Source organism: Cucumis sativus, chromosome 6 (assembly GCF_000004075.3).
Source record: "Cucumis sativus cultivar 9930 chromosome 6, Cucumber_9930_V3, whole genome shotgun sequence".
Taxonomy (NCBI): Eukaryota; Viridiplantae; Streptophyta; class Magnoliopsida; order Cucurbitales; family Cucurbitaceae; genus Cucumis; species Cucumis sativus.
Window position 1 is genome coordinate 11584178 of NC_026660.2, and position 10590 is coordinate 11594767.

The following is a 10590-nucleotide window of genomic DNA, read 5'->3' on the forward strand; positions in this document are numbered from 1 at the left end:
TAAGTCACTTCAGAATTTAGGGTTGTCCAGTACATGTGTTAGTGACAAATCCCAATAAGTTAGAACTATTGGGATTTATGTCTTAAAACTCATAGATTGTAAATATAATCCATTGACCGTTATTTATAAAGTGTTATTATTATCAAATTTTTTATTAATTATATTAATAATTTTGATTTAATAATCCAAATCTAATAAACTAACATCTTAAGCTATTTGATGAGTCTTAAACCTCGAGCATTGATCTCTATATGTCTCTACATACTATTCAAGACTTATTAAACAACTTAGAATGTTAGTTTATTGGATTTGAGTTATTAAGACAAAACTAATAATATAATCAATAACATTTATTATAATAATAACACTTTATTAATAATGTTCAATGAATTATATTTACAAATCTATGAGTTTTAGTTCATAAATCCCAACATAAAGACCAACTTGACACTCAGGAAAATGATCGAATAGGGTTTTTCTGAAAAATGTTTATCTGTTTGGGTGTTAGCTTAATTATTTTTTATGTTTAATTTGATACAATCTTCGCTAAGTGAAAACAACATGTTAGGTTGGCTAGGAAAAAGTCTTATAGTTGATTTTTGTGACAAGAGGCATCTGCAAAACAGAAAACACACGTAATAAAGCATAATCACTAACATGTCTTAAAACTCGGGACAATCTTGGCCAAGAACAACATGAATTGCCAATTGAATTTGGACAACATTGCATCGAGATGCCATGAGAAAAAGTTTTATATACATTATGTGATGTATATCTACCCAATCTTGAGTGAAATAGTCCTCAAGATTACCCCACGAAATGCATGTGAAATCTCGGTACAATTTCTTCAATCTTACTCGAGATTTCTCATATGCATGACCCTAGATTGATGAAATTGTTGAGATTCATCGAACGAAAACTACCTATATTAACTTAAAATTTAGTTATACATTCAACTAAAACAGAAAACCAACTACAAATTTTTTCATCCCATCAGATTTCACAAAAACACTATAACATAAACTAAAAACTCATTTAAAGTAATTCACCTTTAAATATTTGAGTTCGAGGATGACTTTTTGAAATTTCACAAAGCAAAAATCAGAGAAATGTCTTCGATTATAGGATCATATACTCGTTTAGATCTCGATCGAAATGAGCTTAGTGTTTAGGGTTTTGTGAGAATATCTAACGTTTGGGCTTCTAAGGATATTTTGGTAATTTGATAAAACCCTTTATTTTGAAATTTAAAAACAAAAATACACAATCTTAGTGTCAATTTCTTTCAAGATGGATTGAGAAATTAGGTTGAAAGAGTTTTTAAAAATTTAAAAAGAATCTTGATGTCGAGATCGACTAAGAAAAATAAAGCTATGAGTTTTTTTAAATCAAGCTACTTTTGAAATATAAAACGGAAAGTGTGCTATTTATCAAAATTTTCCAAAATGATAGGAAGGGAAATAAAAAAATTCATAAACTATAATTTTCTTTAAAAAAAATAAAAATTTGGGATTGTTTATTCAGTGGCGCATTTTAGCCAGTTGGAGAAGAATATCGCAAAACAATGGAAGGTAATCAGATGAGGATTATTGCAGGCCAATTCGTTCGTTTCTAGTTCAGCGATCGTTCTCCTCCTTCAACGATTCTCGTCTTCCTCTTCTCAGACTGTCGGTAAGATCATCAACATCTCGATTTATTCATCTATCTCATTTCATTTGCGATTGAAATTGTTGAATCGATTTCTTCCTTTCCTTCCCCCCCCCCCCCCCCCCCCCCCCATTTCTTCTCAACTTTCCTTAATGTTTTGTATGATCGCTTACGATATCTATAATAATCATATTTTTACGAACCAGATCTGTTTATTCCTTTCGTTGATCGTCTATTTTATGAATTTAGGATCGTTTGAATTGAAGTAGTTGAACTTGATTCTCATTCAAAATTTCTTAGCTAAGCAGAAAAGATTTGGAATCATTGTTTTTTTTTACAGCTATTTTGCTCGCTTGATCGGCGGGTTATTTAGCTGTCTGTCTTATATTCTGATTTGTTGCTTAAAGCATAGAGCTATTTAGGATGCTGTGTATATTCAGGCATTTCACTGTGAAGCGTATGGAATTTAGTTAACTCAGTCAATTTTTGGTGAATGAAGTGCCTGAATGTGAGAGAGTTTGATTTTCCCTTTTTTCCCCCTTCTAGTGGAGTTGGTTACCAGCTATGTTACCGGTTTATTTATTGAATCAGTATTTTGTCTACTTATGTAAATTGATTTGTTTGTTTGTTTCTTGTTCTTAGCCTGGCAACCTGAGAAAGAAGAGATGTACCGAGTGCGAAAAATTCCTTCGTTGGTTGATCTTTGTGTTAACAAAGCTATAGATAATCTAAGGTTCCTTGGGGATGTTGGCGAAACTGATATACATCTTTTAGATCGTATTTTGCCACATTGCACAGTTGACCAATTAATGCATGTGGAGAAGAGTTCAGAAGTAAGATTGGATGAATTTGCTTATTGTTTTTAACTATCTAGTTTTGTTTTAGTATATATGCTCAGTTGAGTACGAACTTCTTACAGGGAAGAGATCTTACTCCAGTTACTGATAAATTGTGGAAAAAATTCTATGAAAGACAGTTTGGTAAAGAAAGTACCACTACTGTAATTGAGAGGATGCGGCAAAAAAGAGTCGCATTTAGATGGATTCAATTATATGAGGTAGCTTTCCTTTTACTTCTCTTCTCATGCCATTTACTTTGAGATTTGAGTATTGAATGATTTTGGTTAGCAAAGATAATTGATTCCTCTGAAAATTACCATTAAAATGAAGCTATCCATTTTCAGGCGAAGATGGAGGACATTGAAAAGAACGAGAGCAAAGCTGCAGATCGAATAAAACAAAGCTATCTAAAGGAAAATGCCCGTATGTTCTATATCACATTTGCATTCTCTCTAATTGGATTCCTCATAATTTCAAATTTGAACTAACAATTAGCTAGATCATGTGATGCATGCTATCTGGAAATTGTTTTCCACTCCCAACTCATATTTAATAAGAGGTTTACAATATATAGGAAGCTATTTTTGGTTCGTAGTTCAGAGTGTGGGAGGAAGATTTGTATTGAAGAAGGGAATGGCGAGAGGTTCGGAAAGTTGGAGTTAGAGTTGGGCGCATCAGCTTGGGTAATAGATTGCTTAGTGGCTGCTGCGGAGCTGAGCAATCCTTTGGGTTTTTGGTGGAGAAGATGGCTGGAGCGTACGAACATTTTCTTTCAAGTGCTTGCAAACTCTAGACGTAGATTTGCACTATTATTTGTTGAATCCTTTAATGGATGAAGAACGAGGGTTATCATTCCTGATGGCAAGAAAGGTAGTGGTTGGAGACTATTGACAGCAGAGGTTTATGGGCTCCTTCCATCCTCAACAAAGATTATTTTGCCCTTAACTACAGAAACACAGTTGACTTGGTTTGGGTGGGGAAGTCAACTCAATTTCTTTGGACTTGGTTTCAAAGGCGAGTTTAGAGGGTAGGAGAGGTTCCAAGAGGAGGCTGAAGTTATGGAAGGAATTAGATACAGTGGTCAAGGCTGATTGTTCAAAAGTGGAGTCGGAAGGTTCTCCAGAAGATAAGAAGTGGGAAATTTGATTTGTGTTTTGATTGGGAAGCAACGATGATTATCAAAATGACTAGTGCAGCAGTGGAATGAGAGGATTTAAAGAGGGTTTTGAGGGAGCATGGTTTCTGACTTTTGGACTTAATTTTTTTTTGTGATAACTTAGTTGTGGGCACTTGTGATTTGAAGGTGGAGGCGGAGGAATTACTACGACTGGGATCATTTTAAACTCAAGATTTCTTCTTCCAATCTTGGGATTTCTAGATGGTAGAGGAGGAAAGGAAACAAGTCTTTAAAGGTTCTTGGGTTACGACGTTTGATGTTCCCCCTTTTCTCTGAATGAAGGAATGTATTGCCTCTTTGCCATATTGGAGTGGTCGGTTGCTCGATGAAGAGGTGGAGATTAGTGGTTTGAATTGGTTGAAGGAATTTAGTTTTAGGGCAAAAGGTACCGCCTAAGAAGCACGGACACGAACACAACAAGACAAGGCAATACATCAATTTCTAAAATATTAGGACACAGACACGTTGGGGATATGCTATTTTTAAAAATTATTCTTTCTTATAATATATGTAAATTTAATGTAAAATACTAAATGTTCTTCATTTCCTCAACAAAAAAAAGTTCTTCACTAAAAAAAAGCATAAACGGTCAACTGTCAAATTAATATTTAATCACTGTAGTTTGTAGGAGTACAAAACATAATATGTATTATGCAACATTCAACCTATACCTAACAATAGAAAGTGGAAAGAGATTTTCCATACAAAAAAATAAAGTATTAAAGGCTAATAAAAAGCTATCTCTCAAATCTCATTGACATCTTATTAAACCACCAATTCACCCAAAAGCTTAAGCTCATAGTTGAAGGCAAATTTAATTATATATCACCAACACTCCTCACTTGTGGGTTTGAAATATTTGAAAGGCCCTACAAGTGAAAATCAATTTTAATTGGAGAGGAAACAACAATGCATGGGCTTGAACAGAGGACCTCCCTGGACCACCTACTCTGATATCATATTAAACTATCAATTCACCCAAAAGTTGCTCATGGTTGAAGACAAATTAAATTATATATCACCTACACATCTTCATCCTTATCAACACCATCATCCTTAATAATTTCAGCCTCCAACTTTGGATCATCTAAAGAAAAGTTAGCTACTTCAAGCATGCCTAGATCTTCAAGCGAATCAAAAGCATTTCCAGCAATGTCCCATGACTTGGTTTCTCCTTTTGAATATTCTGGAGTTCTTCTAGACAAAAGACGAAGGTTATTGTGAATAAATACCAAATCCTTTGCACATTGAGGCATTCTTAATGAAGTTAATAAAGGAATATATGCTCTAATTTCTTCACAACATGAAGAGGATGATGGTTGCCCTAAAATTTTAAAATCAATCTTTTGAAGCATTGGTACATAAGTCCTATGAGTTGCCCATCAACTTCTAGAATCTGTAGTGTATCTCTCGGATATGGAATCATAGTCATCAAAATCTCCATTTTTTTTTGTAGAAAATTGAGCAAATTCTACATTTACTTTTGCACAATCCTCAAGGCTACTAAAATATCACTTCAGACACTTCATTCTCTCTCTAGTTAGTTCGAGCAACTCAATTAGGATCTTTTGTAAGCCATTCTTCCCTATAGTATCTATGTATAAGTTTTTAAGAAAAAATGGTAAACTCAGAATTCATTACTTATAAGCTTAGAATGTGCTAAACTAAAATTAATTAGATACCTTGGATTCAAAGAATGTGTTAAATAATGAAGTGGAGTATTGCTATTGTTCCAACAATTAATGAGAATGTTATACACCACCTCGTAGAAAGAAGAGAATTCACTTTGTCGCAACCCTTCATGTTTATATATGGACATCTTCACCTTTTCAATCATGGTACCCCACATGTCATACACTAAATGCAAACAAGGTGTGTCTGTATCACAAGCTCTAATCATGTCGTATATGGGTGAAGTGAATGACAAAATATAATTAATTTTGTTCTACTAAATGTCATCGAGCTCCAACTCCTTTACATGCCTTGCCTTCACCACGTCATCTTCTCTATAACTTTTCCATTTATCACTGATGACCATAGTTTGTAAGCCACCTTTAATAAGCTTAAACCTTTTAAGCATAATAATAGATGAAAAATGTGTTTTGACTAATGAAAGCAATTTAAGAGGCACAAACTTATCGAACATGACGAGCCTCATGGAATGATTCATGATAACAAATTTCACGACCATGACATTCCCAACAATATAAAAAATCCAAACGTAGTCTCCATAAGCAACTTGATTATTCTCAACATTCTTGGCAACATAAATGTTTTCAAGGCAAGATTTAGTGTAGGAACAATGCATGGTGTCCATATAATTGTCAGAAATTGTGCTTTGAAAATTTGTCCTACACCTTTGCATTTGGGAGCATTATTTGTTTTCACACGAACAACATTTTCATGACCGACTTCATTAATCACTCTTTCATCAAATTTGTAATGGAGTACTTATCCTTAATTTCACAGGAGCAGTCCATCGATTTTAGAAACATTGGTTTGCCATTAGAAATGGCCATGAAGTTAATCAACGACCTCCTTTGTGAGCCATTCCAACCATAACTCACAATGGTCACTCCCTTTTTTTGCCATTCACCTTTAGTATGATATCAATAGTCTTTCAATATTAGTCTTCTCTTAAACTAGTCCTCAACATATTATATCCTAGAGGCTTATATTCTGGCAACGGGGATTCAAGCTTCTAGAGGTTTAAGGCAAGGGGATTCTTTATTCCTTTCTTGTTCTTGCTTACTGTTGATGTTTTAAGTCGGCTTATCTTGAAGGGTGTGGAAGGAAGCATCATCGAGCTGTTTAGGTTAGGCTCGAATGAGGTGGTCTTATCACATCTCCAGTTTGCTGATGACACGATGTTATTTTGTTCGAGCAAAGAGCACTCTTTTTTTATCCTTCATCGTATGGGGAATTTTTTGAACCCATGTCTGCTCTTAAAATCAGTAGGAGCAAGTGTCAAACTATGGGGATCAACAGCAACCAAGAGAAGATTGAGAGATGGGTGGAGATGTTTGGCTGTTAGGTTGGATTCTTTCCCTCTGGTTATCTTGGGCAATTCAAGAGCTATGACGTTTTGGAATCCTATCTTTGAGAAGATTTGTAAGAGGCTTGCCTCGTGGAAGAAAAGTTTATTTTCCCAGGCGAGGAGGTTAACTCTAATCAGATTGGTGCTCAGTAGTATCCTTGTGTATTACTTTTCCTTCTTTTGGGCCCTGGTTCTATTTGTAAAAGCTTGGAAAAAATTTATGAGGGATTTTCTAAGGTAGGAGTAGATGAGGGGAAGGGCTCTCACTTGGTTAGTTGGGAGGCGGTTGAGCGGTTTCTGCATAAGGGTGGGTTGGAGACTGGTAGCTTAATGCTAAGTGGCTTTGGCACTTTGCCTTTGAACCTGAAGCTTTGTGGCGTATGATTATTGTGAGCAAGCATGGTTATCATCCTTTTGAATTGGTGGCGAAAGGGGTTAAAGGCACACACTGGAACCTGTGGAAAGATATTTCTTGTGGAAGGATATTTCTTTTGAGCTTCCTACTTTCTCTTACTTTGTTAAGTGTATTGTGGGGAATGGTAAGGACACATCTTTTTGGGAGGATTAGTGGGTGGGGTATAGAGCTCTCTCTTCTGTCTTTCCGCATCTCTACCACCTTTCTTTGTTGAAACATTGTTCGATCTTGGATTTCTTGATTTGGTTCGAGAACTTTATCTCTTTTTTCCTTTGGATTTTGTCATCACTTGTTCAATAGGGAAACAATAGAGGTTGCCTTTTTTTTTTTTCTTTATTGGAGGTGTGTACTTTTAGAGAGGGTAGAAAGGGATGTTCGTATTTGGAGTCGGAATCCTAGTGAAGGGTTCTCTTGTAAATCCTTCTTTACGGTTAATATTGGATCACTCTCTCGTTGGGGAGTCTGTGCCCTGTTCGATGTCATTTGGAGGATTAAGATTCCTAAGAAAGTCAGGTTCTTTATTTGGCAAGTTTTGCTTGGTTGTGTGAACACTTTTGATAGGCTGGTAAGGAGAAGAACTTCGCTTATGGGGTTTCTTTGCTGTATCCTTTGTCGGAAGGCAGAGGAAGACCTGGATCATCTCTTTTGGGGTTGCTAGTGTGTGAGATTGGTGTGGAATCTTTTCTTGTAGGAGTTCGATTTTAGCTTCGCTGGGCAGAGAGATGTTTGTGCTATGATCAAGGAGTTCCTTCTCCATCCACATTTCGAAGACAAAGACCACTTCTTGTGGGGTATGTTTGGTGGTTTGGGATATTTAGGGGGAAAGGAATGATGGGGTGTTTAAAGGGAAGGGAAAGGACCCCTGGGAGGTTTGGTCGTTGACGAGATTCAATGTGTCTCTTTGGACTTTGGTTTTGAAGCTCTTTCGTCATTTTACTTTAGGAAACATTTCGGTTGGACCCTCTTCCTTTAGTGTGTGTGTGTGTGTGGGGGGGGGGGGGGGGGGGGGGGGGGGGGGGGTTATATTCTTTCATTTTTTCTTAATGGAAGCTGTTTGAATAAAAAAATAATAATAATAAAAAAGTGGTTTTCTGTTGGTTCATCGCTGGATAGATATTGTTGATTTTTACATGTAATTTAGGAATCATTGGTGTTTTTGCAAGTAGGTATTTTCTTAACATATGAAATTTTAATGATTACCATGAACATTTTAGGAAAACAAAGTCGTCAAATACAGATTTGCAGCAAGGTTCCCCCATCAAGCAATAAGAGAAGCTTTGGAGGTAAACTTTATCTAGTGGATTCTAACTCTGGCAAGGCTTCAGCTTGACACCCTGCAAAGAAAAAGAAACATTTACATGTTATTTTTTTTCTTGATTTTCTGTAGGAAGCGGATATGGATACAATGTGGCAAACACTAAGAACAAGATACTGAAGAAGGCAAAGATAGAAGTGCTTCAGAGGTAAAACTATTGAATTGGTACCGAGTGTAAATAAAATATGGTCATGGTCGTACAATTTATAGCATGTTGCTTGCTTAGAGTAACTGCCTAAAATTGAATATGCCCTAAAATTTGATCCATCTTGGCTTAGGATCTGATAAATCGGCATATCAAATAGATTTGGGGTTTTTCCTCTATTTTAAATTCTCCATACCAAAATTATTTTTGAGCGGTATCTTACTGCAAGCTTTATACTGGAGAACGGTTGTTATAAGAATGTCTATGTGGATCCTTGATCAGCTGAATCTAATCTCACTAAATTTCTAGAATCAATAGCTCTCATTTATAAACTGTGCCTACCCCTCCACCCTCGAAGCAAAACCCTATTCCACAATGTTCAATGAAAAGTTATCCAATCATAATACGTTTCTATCTTTGGACAGTCAAGAGATGAAAAATATAAAAGCATGGCGAAGAAATGCAGTGCAGAAGAGTTCTGAGTAAGTTGCAATTGTTTGCAGGATCATTCTCAATGCTTTCGAAACCTCCTGTTCCCACACTTGACAATGACGTTCACTCTGCTTCTTTAATTTTGCAGTATATCTTCCACAAAGAAGCCGATGTTTTCTGGAAGGGAATCCGCTTCAACTTCTAAAAATACTTCCACTCATATGGCCAAAAGATGGTAGCACTTCCATTTACCTTTTTCTTTTACCAAATGCAAAGTTCTGTTCTCTCACCCAACTCCAATGTTGTAATATCTTCAATTTAGTTATCTCATGGTTCGAAAATTGCTCCTTTACCCTCTGACACTTCTGAAATGCCATGCCCTGTGTATAATTTTATAATTCGTAGTTGCTTTCTCTTATAATGCAATGTTGTTTATTTTACACAAATTTTATCCTTCAAGTATGCAGTTTAATGTGTGATAATATCACAATCTAAATTAGCAAGTTATCAGATTTACTTTGGTCTATATTATTTTAGTGATGGAATGATCCGACTTTGCTCTTTGTTGGTTGTGGTCGTCTTTTGCATTTCGTTGATAGCATTGTAATAGGCTAATAGCCTTTGTTTTTCTGTAACTGAAGATTGATTGTATTGTGGTGGTTGTATCTTTTATATATTTCATTTTCCCCCTCGTGAGAGTTTGCATCTTCCAGACATTGTAATCTTTTAAAGTAAAAGTTTTATCATGTTATTGTTGTAACGTTGTATTAACACAATTTGAACTCTAAATATAAATCAAGCTAAAATATTGAAACTTTTGGTGGTTAATAATCTGAGAGGTTGGGCTTTGTTTTGAGGATGTTTGAACATCTTTATTTTGGTTATGAATTGTTATGCTTCATTTGCTGATCTGACTTTCTTCATTTCCTATTTTACATAATTTAAGGTTTGTGATTTTTTTTAGTACAAAGTGGAGTTTTTTTCATCTCCAGTACATATAGATTTGAGTTAAGATTTTTGTTGACCACGTTTGTTTATGATTCAGACTTTTTTTTTTTTGCCACCAAGGAAATGTGCAATCTATTTTAAGCAACCAAAATCAGCTGTCTCTCAGACTTTACAGGAATGGCCACGTTTGTTCTAGCAATTTAGAGTACCGAAAATTGGCTTAGATTAGATATTGGAAGAAACGTCTGGCCCAGTCTTTGAATGTGGTTCCAAAGTTGACAATACTTGGAGTTGAAAGAAAACGTCTTAAAAGAAGAAAATTGATTCTTAAACTGTTTATTTGATAACGTTTCTTGTTTTCTTGGTGGGATTAAGATCGGCCCTACTTAATAGTTCTAACTGTGTGCCTCCCAAACTCGGTTAGAGTCTGGTGCATATTCTCATATAAGGTATGATACCTGTGCGGATTGCTGATCTTCTCTAAACTGCTGCTGGAAGATGAGCATAGTTGGTTATGTGCCTCGTTCTCGATCTTTCTCATCTTAGTTATTCGATCAACTCTTTCTGCGAGAGAATCTTTTTGACAGCATAATCAACCCATTTGTAAAATCAAAGGAAATTGAATTCACTGAAAA

The 10590-nt window shown here is 35.6% G+C and overlaps 1 protein-coding gene across 2 annotated transcripts; it reads left to right on the forward strand.

Moving 5' to 3' along the window:
• Window positions 1–1489: 1489 nt before the first annotated feature.
• On the forward strand, window positions 1490–9698 carry LOC101220364 (transcription elongation factor B polypeptide 3). Of its 2 annotated transcripts, XM_004143141.3 has the most exons (8): window positions 1491–1671; window positions 2290–2480; window positions 2567–2704; window positions 2831–2909; window positions 8330–8398; window positions 8503–8578; window positions 9001–9057; window positions 9156–9698. In XM_004143141.3, exons 2-8 carry the CDS (start codon window positions 2313–2315, stop codon window positions 9244–9246), a joined length of 678 nt encoding a protein of 225 aa, XP_004143189.1. In that variant the 5' UTR covers window positions 1491–1671; window positions 2290–2312; the 3' UTR covers window positions 9247–9698. The 2 variants fall into 2 exon arrangements, with proteins under 2 accessions (XP_031743455.1, XP_004143189.1); XM_031887595.1 differs by lacking the exons at window positions 9001–9057; window positions 9156–9698 and adding an exon at window positions 9079–9136 and having other exon boundaries at window positions 1490–1671.
• Window positions 9699–10590: the final 892 nt, after the last annotated feature.

Bases quoted from the DNA above. Each gene is read 5' to 3' on its own strand.
- LOC101220364 (XM_004143141.3), top strand. From the start codon at position 2,313: ATGTACCGAGTGCGAAAAATTCCTTCGTTGGTTGATCTTTGTGTTAAC. The intron at 2,481-2,566 runs GTAAGATTGGAT...AACTTCTTACAG, and splicing joins ATGTGGAGAAGAGTTCAGAA to GGAAGAGATCTTACTCCAGT. The intron at 2,910-8,329 runs GTATGTTCTATA...TGAACATTTTAG, and splicing joins CTATCTAAAGGAAAATGCCC to GAAAACAAAGTCGTCAAATA.